The sequence below is a fragment of the Heterodontus francisci genome, chromosome 24 (genome assembly GCF_036365525.1).
Source record: "Heterodontus francisci isolate sHetFra1 chromosome 24, sHetFra1.hap1, whole genome shotgun sequence".
NCBI lineage: Eukaryota > Metazoa > Chordata > Chondrichthyes > Heterodontiformes > Heterodontidae > Heterodontus > Heterodontus francisci.
Window position 1 is genome coordinate 26,487,582 of NC_090394.1, and position 15,818 is coordinate 26,503,399.

General features: G+C 43.1%; 1 protein-coding gene across 4 annotated transcripts in view; it reads left to right on the forward strand.

Annotated features, from left to right (window-relative positions):
* smurf1 (SMAD specific E3 ubiquitin protein ligase 1) overlaps window positions 1-15,818 on the forward strand; it is a 149,075-nt gene that overhangs the window by 60,934 nt on the left and 72,323 nt on the right. For all 4 annotated transcript variants that reach the window (XM_068055787.1, XM_068055788.1, XM_068055785.1 and 1 more), the window contains one exon: window positions 9,888-9,926. In XM_068055787.1, the coding sequence (XP_067911888.1) occupies window positions 9,888-9,926 (39 nt within the window). The remainder of the gene's footprint in view (window positions 1-9,887; window positions 9,927-15,818) is intronic.

Sequence of the window (15,818 nt, forward strand, 5' to 3'; positions counted from 1 at the left end):
GGACAGTATGCATTAACTAACTTGTCTGTAGTTGATGATGATGGATTTATTCATCTCAGTGAGTCGAGAGCTGTATTTGCTTGAGCTGAAGTGTTTGTGCAATAGAAAACTCCTTTGCCCTGCTGTTCTCCAGTTATTTAGTAACATTATTTCTTCTTATAATTGCAAGTGTTTTTAGTAGCATGGTGCCAGATATTTAAAATTAATGAAATGACTTATCAGATGAAATTATGACCGACCTTTATGATGAAATGAAGTCTGCTTTGTTATGACTTAGCAGTTGAGCAACACTTCAATTAATTTATAATTTGACTTTGATGGACAAATAAATGTCATTGCATTATATTGACTCTGTGACATTATTCCCATTTCGGAATAGGGCATTTTTGGTTGCTATGGAATATTGTTTCCATGGTAGCATCTGCCTAAGGCTTATAATAAAGGTCACAGTGTCTTGTAGTTTTTGTATAGTTAGATTTGCCCAGCAGTTTTGAATTACAATATTAATTTATATTTGAGCAATTATTAGCAACTTTTGTTGGTAACCAGTGCAATTGTGTTATTTGCTTTTATCATCTGAATGTCAAAAGTAAGTTCAATTCAAAAATAAAACAGAAAAAAACCTTTGTTTTGAATCACAGGGTTATTTCCTTGGCGGGCATAAGTTAATTCTATATCTGTGAGTATTTTTGCAGTATTTCTTCTAGCTGTTACTTGTGTCTCCATTGTAACCCATTGCAATTAAAAATCATGTGAGCTACTATTTGAAGATGTGTACATTGAGGAGATACATACGACGATAAGAATTAAGAGCAGAAGCCGGCCATTTGGCCCCTTGAGCCTGCTCCACCATTCAATAAGATAATGACTAATCTGTTGTGTTTTGAATTCCACACTCCCATCTACTCCAGAAAACCTTTAATTCACTTGTCTAACAAGAATCTATACCTCCGCCTTAAAAATATTCAGTGACTCTGCCTCCACCACCTTCTGAGGCAGAGTTCCAAAGTCGCACAACCCTCTGAGAGAAAAAATTTCTCCTCATCTCTGTCCTAAAAGGGCGACCCCTAATTTTAAAACAATGCACCCACCAGAGCAAACATTCTTTCCACATCCACCTTGTCAAGACCTTTCAGGATCTTATATACTTCAATCAAGTCTCCCTTCACTGTTCTAAACTCTAGTGAAAACAAGCCCAGACTGTCCAGCCTTTCCTCATAAGACAACCTGCTCATTACAGGTAAAGGCCTGCTACCCGACCCAAACCTGACGGGACCCTACGACATGTGTCGGGTTGGGCTGCACTTGTGGGTCCGGCATTCGGGCTCAGGTCAGGGTCAGGTCGGGCCTGACACACTATCACAGATAAGTGGCTCCACTATTAATGTAATTTTTTGACTAGAAAGATGTTTTTTAACAGTTATTTTAAGCTTGTGCAGATCAATAAAAAAGTGAAAAACGGAAGGTAAGTTAACTGATGGTCGCGTCAGGCTGGGCGTGGGAAAAAATGGAAAGACTCAGCCCAGGTCAGGCTCGGGTTGGATGTGGTTCTGTCGGGCTCAGGTCGGGTTTTTGTTTTGCAGACGCCAGCAGGCCTTTAATTCCAGGTATCAATCTAGTAAACTTCCTCTGCACCGCCTTCAAATAAGGATCCTTCCTTAAATAAGGATCTTGTAAAATGTATGCTGCGAAGGTACTCCATCGTACCATGTGGTGTCCATTGTAATCCATTGCACTTAGCAGTCATATGTGTTACTATTTGAAGATTTGTACTCGTGCAACATTTTAGAAAATGTATGCTATAAAGGATTGCTTAATTGCACTTCCAAGTTACAATTTATCATTTCCCTGATTTGAATTTCTAAATATAACTGACGCCCTGTGTTATAGCATTTTAGATTGGTACAACAGTCCAGGAGAACACCAATGAAGATTCACAGATGTGACACCAATGCAGAATGTTTGGAAACTGATTTTTTTTTAAATCCAAGAACTGTTAGAGTGGCCTTGAAGTTTTAGTGCCTGTGACTCAGTATTGAAGACGAACTTAAGATGTCATGAAAAATAATTGATAACACACAGTTTATGCTCTTGATGTGAATTAAAATTTAGTCAATTGTATCAAGTGATAAATTGTTTTGAAGACCAACATAGGGGCATTTAAAAAAAAAAGATTGCTCTCCATACTCAAATTACTGTGCTTTTGGCTCTTGCACATCTATATACATTAGGATAGGTCCCCACTCATTCCCTGGTACATCCTGTCTTTCATCTTGATTCTCCAAGGTTTAAAAAAAAAACCTGAAAGCACATACACTGATAATCAGGGTCACTAAGTTAAATTTGTCACAGAAAAATGGTCAGAATATGGGAACTTGATTTTCAAAACTTCACTCGACACCCCAGAATCCCATGTCATAAGGATTCAGTTTAACTTTAGCAGTCATCATAAATCAGTGCTCCTAATAATAAAGCAAACAGTGTATACTCTGACTTACCATGAGGACTGTCGCTAGAGGTCTGCCAGTCTACAATCTCTGTGGCGCTGTTGGTGGTAAGTTAGATAATGCACTATTTTACTGTTTTTTAAGGACAGGAACAGTACACAGTGTAAAACGTTGTATTCCACTGTTAAAACATAGGTGAATTTCTTTGCCTTTAACCTTAAATGGTGTAATTGCTCTGCATTCTTGACTGGAATGCTTTGGTCAATTAAAAATCAGGCAATAAGTCAAAATCTTGGCTTTGTTTGGGAAGGTCAATTAACTAAGTTCAGTACAGAAATTTACATCAAACCATGTGTGATGTCAGGAGTGGACTGTTGAAAGATCATTTTTATATATTTCCATTGCATTTTCCTCTAAGTCAGAGGGTGGGTGAAGTGAATTGATATGGGAAGAATTTTCAGTTTTGATAGTGTCATGCTTGTGAGAAGTGTAGCCATGGAAAATACAGAAACAAACTGAACAGTTATAAAAACTAGAACAATTTTAAAAGATTGGTACATTGACTGTCAACAAAATGGAAGACAAATCACATCACTCATACCACCTCCTGTACTGTAATCCACATCCATTGAGTACTAAGACTGAAAACCCAATCAACCCTGTCTGCTTGGAAATGAAACAGATAATCACACATGGATGTGAGCTATATGCAGACAAACTAAGACAAAGTCCTTCCCCGGACTTTTTATTTCTAACTAACCTTCACTACTGTGGAGTAGTGAACAGCCCTCATATCCTCAAAATGGGGCCATCATGCAGCCCAGCAAGAACTGAAATCTAAAATCACATGACAAAACTGACACTTGTAAGTTCACCTTAAAAGGTAATCATTTTGAGGAACAAAGGGGGTCTTGCCAGTACAGAACATCAAGATCAGGCTGGTCTCTGTGCCACATGAAAAACATCTAAAGCCATCTTGAATTCCAGCAAGGCTGAGAGAGAGAGATCAGTTCCAGCCAACACAGTTGAACCCTGTGGAGACAAGTCGGAAGCCAGCTATAGCAGAGACAAGAGAGTACCTTAATAAAAACTGCTCTTCTACCTGTGAGAATTGAACTAAGCCCACCAGCAATGTCTTCAACTCGAAGTGGACTGTCAGAAGGCTGCAACCAGACCTGTAACTGTAAAATCTGTCTTTGGAGAGGATCCCACTGGTTTTCCCTGAAATAACAGACTTTTACACCTTGACCTCTTGCTCTACCTTCTATCTGTCTTCTCTTTAGAGTGCATATGAGTGGTGTTGTGAACATTTCGGGGAATGAATATGGTTTAATAAGTTAATCTTCTGTTTTAAACTTACAAGAAAACCTGTCACTGTTTATTTGGCAAGTAAAACATGAGTTGAAACACTGTCTGTGGTCAGTCAGGAGGTAAACCGTGGAAACCAGCCACGCCATCACCCAACTGTCCATAACAACAGGGAAAGAAAATATTTCATGCGTTTATACTGATTTTAGAATATTGATAGATGCACATAATCTTTTTAAAATATAAAGAAATTGAATCTGCCATGCCATTGTTCATGTTAGGTTACAGGATATGCTGTCTTCCTTATGTTTATGCTCTTCATCTTACTGATTTCCCTCCGTCTTTTTTTTGCCCTGATCTTTCCCATTTTGTTTTGCTATCTTTTTTTCTTTCTCATGCTCATTATTGTGTTCGCTTCATTTCTCTTATTTCCCCTCTTCTGCTTTTGACCTAACCCAATTCCCTTATACCCGATCACCTTCCTCTTGTCTCCATTCACTCCTGTTCCCCACCACCCCCCTTTCCCAGCACTAAGATGCAAAACTGGCAAATTGTTTTTCAAAGTGCTTCTTATGCTATGAGTGGACTATACTAGAATAATTCTTCAAAAAATAACTTAGTGCTGATGGAGAACATTGAGTTCAAAGCAAAGTGGCTGAGCCCCAAGGCAGCTGGGAGCAGGTATCACAGTGCCATAATAGGTGGTTGGACATCTGTAGAGGGGACCGGAGCAGTAAAGAATTGGGGCATGGTGACACTGGCAGTATGGTAGCTGAAAGGTGTTTGGGACAGTGGGATATAATTTTCAGAGATTTGCTCAGAGCAGTGACATAAGTCAGAACAAGTTGATAGTATCGACTTGTTTCTTTGATTTTGCTCATTCTTCCTTGGTAGTTTCCAACGTTCATACTGCTCCATAATTTTCCAACCGGTTCAACAATTTTTGAGGGAATAGGCGTTGTTCAGATAAGTGATTTGTTGCTTTTAATGAATGACTAGTCAATCTGCACAAAGTAATTTGGAGTATTTGGTATTTTGTTTGTCTGTGTGTTACTGTTTCTCTCCTTTCGCTCTTTTGATTGTTTTTCTCTTTGCTATATCTCTTTTCTTAACTTTCTGCTTCCCTTTCTCTGCTTCACTTTCTGTCTTTTGGGAGAGACTGAGATTTTCAAGTAAAAATTTAAATAAAGTGACTCCTGACAACGTAGCGCAGAGCGATTGCAGACGTCATCAATATATGCGAACACTTGCCAGCCTGTTAGTATGAATGCACGCGCATGACGTCACCACCTCTCCATAGCCGTCTCCATTCACTCGAACGGTAACCTGCTCCCTCCCCCAACCATTCCTGCTGCAATCACTGCTTCACCCCGCCACACCGCTGCCTTCCCTCAGCCACTCGCTCCCCCCTCCTGCTTCCATCCCCCCCAGCAACTCGCTCCTGCCCCACTAGCTACTGTACCCCTCGGCCACTCACTCCAGGTCCCCACGCTTCTCTCCCCCGCCTTGCAGCCAGTCGCTCCCCCCAATCGGCTGCTTCCCCCACCATAGCCGCTCGTTCCAGACCTCGCCACTGCTACCCCCACCCCCCCCCCCCCCCACTCTCCTGGGCCGATCATTCCCTGCTCCTCACTCCTCTCCTCCCCCCCCCCCCCCACCGCTCAAAATCCGGCCCTCCTCTCAGCCACTCCTTTTCTTCATGAAAACTGAGGAAAAGAGTATTTGATGATCAGGATCTCAAACCCGACACTAAGATCGTGGCTTACTGGGCAGCAGCGTTCTTTGCGCTCCTATATGCTTCGGAGACTTGGACAGCCTATAGCAGGCACCTCAAAACACTGGAGTAGTACCACCAGAAATGCCTGTGCAATATCTTCCGAAGCCAGTGGCATGAAAGGAGGTCCAATAGCAGCGTCCTCTTCTAAGCCAACCGCTAATGACCCAAAACCAGCTCCATTGGGCGGGACATGTCATTTGCTTTCCTGACACCAGACTCCCAAAGCAACCGTTCTACTCAGAACTTGGTCACGGCAGGATACTCCCAGGAAGACAGCGGAAACGCTTTAGAGATGTAGTCAAAGCATCCCTAAAGAGAGCAGACATCCCTGTCAACTCATGGCAGTCCCTGGCTCGTGACCGTCCTAGGTGGAAAGGAAGGTATTGTACACCTCGAGGGACTTCATCGGGTACACATGGAGGCGAAGTCAAGGCATCAGAGGGAGCACACAAACCTCCAAACTACTCATCTACTTGACACTTAAAGCACCACCTGCCCTCATGTGGCAGAGTCTGCAGCTCACGCATTGGACTTAGAAACCATCTCGGAAGCCATCGAACCAGAGTGGAAACAAGTCATCCTTGGTCCCAAGGGACTGCCTAAGATTGATTTATTGAGAAGAGAAGATTTTGGGTCGAGTCAAGGTACAGTCCCATCAGGGAGAAAGCTAGGGCAAACAAATCCAAAGCTCCTTGGATGATGAAAGATAGAGAATAAGATGAAGCTGAAAAAGGGAGCATATGACAGATGTCAGGTGGATAATACAATTGAGAACCGGGCTGAATATAGAAACTTCCGAGAGGAAGTAAAAAAAGAAATGAGAAGCAAAGAGAGAATATGATAAGAGGCTGCCAGCTAAAGTGCAAGGGAATCCAAAAGTCTTTTAGAGGCATATAAATAGCAAAAAGGTAGTAAAAGGAGGTGTGGGGCCGATTAGGGACTGAAAATGGGATTTATGCATGGTGGTAGGGAGCATGGCCGAGGTACTAAATGAGTATTTTGCATCTGTCTTTACCAAGGAAGAAGATGCCGCCCAGGTCATAGTGAAAGAGGAGCTAGTTGATGCACTGAATGGGCTAAAAATTGATGGAGGTCTTGGATAGGCAGGCTGTACTGAAATTTGATAAGTCACCAGGACCGGATGAGATGCATGCAAGGAAACTTCGGGAAATAAGGATGGAAATTGCAGAGGCACTGTTCCAATTCTCCTTTAATACAAGGGTGGTTCCAGAGGACTTGAGAATTGCAAATGTTACGCTCTTGTTCAAAAAAGGTGTAAGGATAAGCCCAGCAACGTCAGGCCAATTTAACCTTAGTGGTGGGAAAGCTTTTGAAAACAATAATCCAGGACAAAATTAACAGTCACTTGGACACATGAGGATTAGCTAAGTAAAGCCAGCACGGATTTGTTGAGGACAAATTGTCCTTAACTTAAGGTTGAGATTTTGAAGAGGTAACAGAGAGGGTTGATGAGGGTAATGCAGTTGATACAGTGTACATGGACTTCCAAAAGGCATTTGATAGAGTGCCACATAACAGGCTCATCAGTAAAAGTTAGAGCCCATGTAATGCATGGGACAGTAGTAGCTTGGATATGAAATTGGCTGAGTGACAGGAAACAGTGAGTAGTGGTGAATGGTTGTTTTTCAGACTGGAGAAAGGTATATAGTCGGGTTCCCCAGGGGTCATTGTTTGGACCACTGCTGCTTTTGTTGCATATTAATGACTTAGACTTGGGTGTGTTGGGCACAATTCCAAAATTTGCAAATGACACAATACTTGGAAATGTTGTGAACTGTGAGGAGGATGATAAACTTTAAGAGGACGTAGGCTGGTGGAATGGGCAGACAAGTTGCAGAGGAAACTTATTGCAGAGAAGTGTGTAGTGATTCATCTTGGTAGGAAGAATGAGGATAGACAATATGAAATAAAGGGTACAATTCTAAAAGTGGGTGCAGGAGAAGGGGGACTTGGTATATGTGCACAAATCATTGAAGGTAGCAGGGCAGGTTGAGAAAGCAGTTAATCAAGCATACGGGACCCTAGGCTTTAGAAAAGGGACATAAAGTACAAAAGCAAGGAAGTTGTGATAAACCTGTATAAAGCACTGGTTCAGCCCCAACTGGAGTAGTATGTCCAGTTCTGGGCACCACAATTTAGGAAGGATGTTAAGGCATTAGAGAAGGTGCAGAAAAGATTCATGAGTATGGTTCCAGGGATGAGGAACTGCAGTTAAGTGGATAGACGGGAGAAGCTGGGGCCGTTCTCCTTGGAGAAGAGAAAATTGAGAGATTTAATAGAGGTATTCTCAAAATCATGAGGGGTCTGGATAGACTAGATGTAGAGAAACTGTTCCTGTTTGCGGAAGGATCGAGAACGAGAGGACACCAACTTAAGGTGATTGGCAAAAAAAAGCAAAGGCGACATGATGAAAATCTTTTTTTGCGCAGCGCGTGGTTAGTATTTGAAATGCACTGCCTGAGCGTTTGGAGGAGGCAGATTCAATCGTGGCTTTCAAAGGGGAGTTGTATAATTATCTGAAAAGTAAAAATTTGCGGAGCTATGGAGAAAAGGCGGGACAGTGAGACAATGTGAGTTGCTCTTCCAGAGAGCCAGCACAGACGCATCGGGCCAAATGGCAGTCTCCTGTGCTGTAACCATTCTATGATTCTAAAAACGCAATTTCCAAATTGGCAAATGAAACCAAATTGTGGGGGATGGAGGTGTGGCATGGGGAGATTGTCAATATGCTAAGGGGGATTGGATCAAGTTACCAGAAGACATTAATAAACTTACAGAATGGACATTCAAATGACAAATGAATTTCAGCACAGATAGGTGTGAGGTATTACATCTTGATAAGAAAAATAAGGAGGTTGCATATTACTTGGAAAATAAAAGTCTAAGTGGGGTAGAGGAGCAAAGGGGTCTGGGAGTACAAGGACAGAAATCAAAATAGTGTGTTAATAAGGCCATTTAAAAAAAAAAGCAAACCAAGCACTTGGGTTTAATTTTAGAGGGTTAGAATTGAAAAGAAGAGAAGTTATGCTGTGTCAAATCTTGGTTAGACCACTGTGTGCAGTTCTGTTGGCCATATTATTACACGGATACAGAGGCACTAGAGCGGGTACAAAAAGAATTGACCAGGATGGTATCAGGTATAATCTTGCATTTCGATCACAAAAGAATGTACAGGCTGGGGTAAAAAAATTGAGGATGAGGAGTGACTTAATACAAGGTTTTGATAGAGCAGACATGGAGAAGAGTGTTTCCTTTTGTGGGGAGAGCAATAGCCATCAATGTCATAGTCACCAATAAATCAGAGGGAATTCATCAGAAAAACTTTACCCAGAGAGAATGTGGAACTCGCTACCTCAGAGAGTAGTTGAGACGAATAGTATGGACACATTTAAGGGGAAGCTGGACAAACATATGAAGGAGAAGGGAAATAGAGGGTTATGCTGGAGATGGGAGGAAGGTCGAATGGAGCATAAACACTGGCATGGACTTGTTAGGTTGTGTGGCCGTGTGTCTATGCTGTATATTCCATGTAATTCTGCTTCATATAGCTTTTTGCTTTATTTACAGAATTATATTTGAAAAAAGAATGTGAAAATGAAAGCTTGAGATTTGAAGTGTGTACTTTCCCAGAAAGAGTTAGATATAGTTCTTAGGGCTAATGGGATCAAGGGATATGGGGAGAGAGCAGAAACAGGTTACTGAGTTTGGATGATCAGCCATGATCGTGTTGAATGGCGGAGCAGGCTTGAAGGGCCGAATAGCCTACTCCTCCTATTTTTCTGTTTCTAAATCAAAATTTGTTATTTGTAATGATTTGATTTTGACAATTTAGTAACCTTTCAGCAATGAATCATCCAACTGTTTTGAACTTTTAAGGTGTCTTATTCTGATAAATGCTCATGCTGTTTAATTTTGGAAACCAGCTGGCTGGCCTGTTGCTTTTATTTCTTCTTTTGAGTGCTGCAAATGTAGCTATTTAGTGACACCAGGTGGTGAAGTGCAGACTTGCAGTACTACTCAGATTTCAGTCAATTTTCTGTGGCAGTCTTCAATAATATTGCACTGAGAAATTATTGAAATTCATTTTAACTCATTTAAATGAAAGTTGTTCAACAAAACACATGAAATAAAAATAATTTAATACTACTATATTATTTATAACAGTCTGTTGGTAGTCATTGTCATTCATGTGATGAATGACTACTTCAGAGAAGAACTGAAAGGTTGTCAGTGCCTGTGAATCTGTACCTTAACATGAGTTGTTATTTTTGGGAAAGTGGAGAAAGTTTGAAGGAAAAAAATGTAACTCTTAATCTCATATTTTTGTCTTCCAGTGTTGTGTGCAAAAAATCTGGCTAAGAAGGATTTCTTCAGTAAGTATTAAACTTTGATTTCTAGAATTCTATTTCTGAAGAATAGAGGGCTAATTCCTCAATCCTGGCAAATTTAGGTCCCAGAAATAATTTCACATGGGGAGTGGGGAGCAAACCTCACTGGATTGAGCATTGCCAGCTGTTGCTGTTTGCAACCATGAATTGTTGCTGTGGCAACTAGTGCTCCAAAGATGGGTTGTTCCGAAAGGTCATGGACAGAACTACCATCTTTGGTGAGGAGACTTTGCATGTTCTGTTGGAAGAGGCAAGAAAAAGGAGGATTGGCATATTTCAGGCAGAGGTGTTCCCTCTTCTGCAACCAGGTGTGCAGTGTGCATGGCAAAAGGTGGCTGATAAAGTCAATGTTATCTCCCACGTCCATAGGTCGTGGGAGCAGATGAGGAAGAAATTCTCTGGCATGAGGAAAAGTGCCAAGGTAAGATTGCCTACAGGTTGACAACTTAAGTCTATGCTCATATTATGCATGGCACAGGCACCAAATCCCAACATGGTGCAGCACCCTCAATGACCATGGAAAGCACCAGCGTAATCTCTCCTATCTTGCATGCCAAAATCTTCATGATTGTGATGCTTCAGCCTTAACATGGCTGGCATGGGCAAAGCTTCTAATGGCACACTTAACTGCTGCATGCTATGCCCATATGTCAAAAGGCCACCTTAAACTACCAGTGCATGCTGTGCAGTCATCCATTTACACAAGGTGGAATGAAAGCTGGGCACAGGTGTGCTACTCAGATTAGACCCATGTGCTGAAAGCTCATGTTTTTTCTGCTTTTAAAGATGGAGGCTGCACACAACCATAGAGTGTGAAAGCACAGTGGTGCTGGCCCTGCCAATTTGCGCTGTCTGACACACTATGAGGAGGCAGCTCAGGGTATCATTAGGATGGAGGCCCTTGTGGACAAGGGAGAGCTTGGTGGTTTTTGTGCCAGCCCAGTGAGGCAAGTAGTCTCCAACTTTTATACTCGCTTACCTTTCAAATTAACTCATTCAGTGCCATGTCTAGGAGCAGCATGGTGCTCACTTTATTGCTTTTGCTACTGTGTGCAGAACCATTTGTAAAATGCCCCATGCTAATGGCTCTTTTCTGTTTACATAGGGCCTCCTAAGATGCTCTGCCTGCCACTAGGGACGAGCAGAAAGCCAGCGCATCACCTGAGCACCCATCAAGCACTTCTGACCACCCAAGCACCAGTTCAGATACATACACCACAGAATATCAGAAAGCACAAGTGAGGAGGAGTATGTTTGATGAAGAGAAGTTTAGGGTTAGTCATTCTGTAATTCAGACCCACAGATCTGTACCTTACTGAGGCTATGTATGTAGGAGATCTCACTAATAAAAGAAGTGCTTCATGTAGCCCTTGGAGAATGTTTGAGGTTCTTGCATGGTATGTCAGAAAATTGGCATATGTTCAGCACTGTTATGCCATGTGTTAAAGTGTAGCAAGCTTGCAATTCACCATGCAGCTAGTGACAACTTTACAGCCATCTGCAAATAGTAGTTCAAAACACAGATGTAGTTTTCCTGGTTAAAGATGTTAATGTGGCTATTCAGATCCTGGGTTTAAACTTACAGAAAGTTCAGTTCTAGATTGTAAAGGTGAGGGAAGTGCTTGGGAATATCTTGCTGTAGGGCTTCACAGCGAGATCCAATGTTCCCACGCAGATCCCAGTGATTTGCAAAGGACACCCTGCAGCAGGGATTTTCATTTTCGTTTCATGGGATGTGGGCGTCGTCGACAAGGCCAGCATTGGTTGCCCATTCCTAATTGCCCTTGAGAAGGTGGTGGTGAGCTGCCTTCTTGAACCTATATTTCAAATCACTGATGTACACTGAGCAGAAGCGATGTTAGAAAGGAACTCTCTTGGGCACTGCTATTGTAATCTGCCTGAGAAACTGACTATAATTCCTCTGTTTCCTCCCTTCTGACAAGTTTTTAAATCCAATTTGCTACCCTCCCTTCTAATTTCATGCCCCATAATTGTCTCTGATAGTCTCCCATGTGGAACTATTTATTATTCGTTCATGGGATGTGGGAGTCACTGGCTAGGCCAGCATTTATTGCCCATCCCTAATTGCCCTTGAGAAGGTGGTGGTGAGCTGCCTTCTTGAACCGCTGCAGTCCTTGGGATGTAGATACACCAACAGTGCTGTTAGGAAGGGAGTTTCCAGGATTTTGACCCAGTGACAGTGAAGGAGCGGTGATGTAGTTCCAAATTGGGATGGTGGGTGGCTTGGAGGGGAAGTTGTAGGTGGTGGTGTTCCCATGCATCTGCTGCCCTTGTCCTTGTAGGTGGTAGAGGTCGCGGGTTTGGAAGGTACTGTCGAAGGAGCCTTGTTGAGGTGCTGCAGTGCATCTTGTAGGTGGTACACACTGCTGCAATTGTGTGTCGGTGGGGAAGGGAGTGAATGTTAAATGTGGTGTATGGGGTGGCAGTCAAGCGGGCTGCTTTGTCCTGGATGGTGTCGAGCTTCTTGAGTGTTGCTGGAGCCTCACTCATCCAGGCAAGTGGGGGGTATTCCATCACATTCCTGACTTGTGCTTTGTCGATGTTGGACAGGCTTTGGGGACTCAGGAGGGGGATTACTCACTGCAAAATTTCCAGCTCTTGTAGCCACAGTATTTATGTGACTGCTGCAGATTAGTCTCTGGTCAGTGGTAACTCAGAGGACGTTGATAGCGGGGGGCATTCAGCAATAGTAATGCAGTTGAATGTCATGGGGAGATGGTTAGATTCTCTCTTGTTGGAGATTGTCATTGCCTGACACTTGTGTGGTGCAAGTGTTACTCGCCACTTATCAGCCCAAGCCTGAATGTTGTCCAGGTCTTGCTGCATATGGACACGGACTGCTTCAGTATCTGAGGATTTGCGAATGGTACTGAGCACTGTACAATGATCAGTGAACATCCCCACTTCTGACCTTATGTTGGAGGGAATGTCATTGATGAAGCAGCTGAAGATGTTGGGTCTCGGATACTCCTGCAGCAATGTCCTGCGGCTAATATGATTGGCCTCCAACAACCACAACCATCTTCCTCTGTGCTAAGTATGACTCCACCCAGCAGAGAGTTTTCCCCCTGATTCCCATTGACTTCAATTTAGCGAGGGCTCCTTGATATCAAGGGCAATCACTGTCATCTCACCTCTTGGGTTCAGCTCTTTTGCCTATGTTTGGACCAAGGCTGTAATGAAGTCTGGAGCCGAGTGGCCCTGACGGAACCAAAACTAAGCATGGTTGTTTAAGCGGTGCTTGGTAGCATTGTCGACGACACCTTCCCTCACTTTGCTGATGATAGAGAGTAGACTGATGGGACGGTAATTGGTCGGATTGGATTTATCCTGCTTTTTGTCGACAGGCCTTACCTGGGCAATTTTCCACATTGTTGGGTAGATACCAGTGTTGTAGCTGTACTGGAATAGCTTGGCTAGTGGTGCGTTTGTTTATGTAGAAAAGACACGTGGTTACCTCTCAAGTAAAGCCTGGCTACCCGACCCGAACCCTACGAGACCCGACTACATGTGTCGGGGTCGGGTCGGGTCTACATTCCGAGTCCAGCATTCGGGCTCGAATCAGGTCGGGCTGGACAGTGCTGCTTCCGGGAAGTCACGGGATCAGGCTTAACCATGATTCCCCACAACTGCATCTGCAGGAATAGCCTGCTGCCGGAACAGATGAACAATATTCGTGTTGGGTCGGGCGCGAATATAATTAAAGGACCCGGGTCGGGTTCGGGTTGGCTGTGGTCGGGTTGGGTTTTAATTTTATACCCGAGCCAGGCTTTACTCTCTAGGTGATATCAGATTCAAACATTTTGGTTGTAAATTGGCAGATGACTGACAGAAGTGGCCAGCCAACATTGAGCTCAAAGAGCTGGCAAAAGTTGTAGGGTTATCTCGAGACCTAGCACAAAGAGGTACCATGCCCTAGATGTGACTCGAGACTAAATGAGGAACAGCAGGTGACCACCACAATTACTCATCCCGCTGAAATAACACTTAGAAAGAGAAAAAGATTAGGTGGGGATTGCCATACCACATCAAGCACTGGTGAAGCAAAAAGTGAAGCATATATGTAGTGAAAGAAGTAGCGAAATTAACTGGTTGCCAATGTAGTGTGCAAATTTATTGTCAGAAGGGGCATGTTAATGCTGTCAGCGCTGCAGCAAAGACATGGATGACAGAGTTAGTGCTGATCAGGCATAGCATGTTGTTCCTGGTTTCAGTACTTACTGAGGACCACACAGCTATTCACGTAGCGCCACTTTTACAGTTTTCTCGCTACCCATCAGTTTCCCCCATTTCTATATTTACCTTTTCCTCCTCTTCCGCAAGGCTTGACCCTCTTTGTCCTCTGGCCCTTGAATCTTCTCCATCCTTGAAAAATAATAGATTCTAGCATTTTCCCGACAACTGATGTCAGGCTAACTGACCTGTATTACCCTGTTTTCTCTCTCTCTTCTTGAATAGTGGTGTTAGATTTGCTAACTTCCAATCTGCTGGGACCATTCTAGAATCTAGGGAATTTTTGGAAATCATAACCAGTGCATCCACTATCTCTGTAGCTACCTCTTTTAGAATACTAGGATGTAGGCCAGCTATCAGGTCCTGGGGATTTGTCAGCTTTTAGTCCCTTAAATTTCTCCAATGCATTTTCTCTACTGATATTAATTACCTTAAGTTCCTCACTCTTATTAGCCCCTTGGTTACCCTGTATTTCTAATTACTCTCTTTCTGCTGTGAAGACACACACAATATTTTGCCAATGTCTCTGCCATTTTCTCAGTAACCATGATAATTACTCCTGTCTCTGCCTCTCAGGGACCAACATTTAATTTAGTTACTCCCTTTTATCTACTTGCAAAAGCTTTTATATTCCTGGCTGGTTTACTCTATTTTTTCCCTTTTTATCAACTTTTTTGGTCACCCTTTGCTCGTTTCTAAAACACTCCCAATTCTCAGGCTTACTACTATTCTTTGTAACATTATAAGCATCTTTTATTCTAATACTATCCTTAACTTCCCTAGTTCAACAAAGAACAGTACAGCACAGTAACAGGCCATTCGGCCCTCCAAGCCTGCGCCGATCTTGATGCTGCCTAAACTAAAACCTTCTGCACTTCCGGGGTCCATATCCCTCTATTCCCATCCTATTCATGTATTTGTCAAGATGCCTCTTAAACTCTCTATGGTACCTGCTTCCACCACCTCCCCGGCAACAAGTTCCAGATACTCACCACCCTCTGTGTAAAGAACTTGCCTCGCACATCCCCTCTAAACTTTGCCCCTCGCACCTTAAACCTATGTCCCCTAGTAACTGACACTTCCACCCTGGGAAAAAGCTTCTGACTATCCACTCTGTCCATGCGGCTTATAACTTTGTAAACCTCTATCATGTCGCGCCTCCACCTCCGTCGTTCCAGTGAAAACAATCCGAGTTTATCCAACCTCTCCTCATAGCTAATGCCCTCCAGACCAGGCAACATCCTGGTAAACCTCTTCTGTACCCTTTCCAAAGCCTCCACGTCCTTCTGGTAGTGTGCCGACCAGAATTGCACGCAATATTCTAAGTGTGGCCTAACTAAAGTTCTGTACAGCTGCAGCATGACTTACCTATTTTTATACTCTATGCCCCGACCGATGAAGGCAAGCATGCCGTATGCCTTCTTGACCACCTGCATTGCCACTTTCAGTGACCTGTGGACCTGTACGCCCAGATCTCTCTGCCTGTCAATACTCCTAAGGGTTCTGCCATTTACTGTATACCTCCCACCTGCATTAGACCTTCCAAAATGCATGACCTCACATTTGTCCGAATTAAACTCCATCTGCCATTTCTCCGCCCAAGTCTCCAACCGATCTATATCC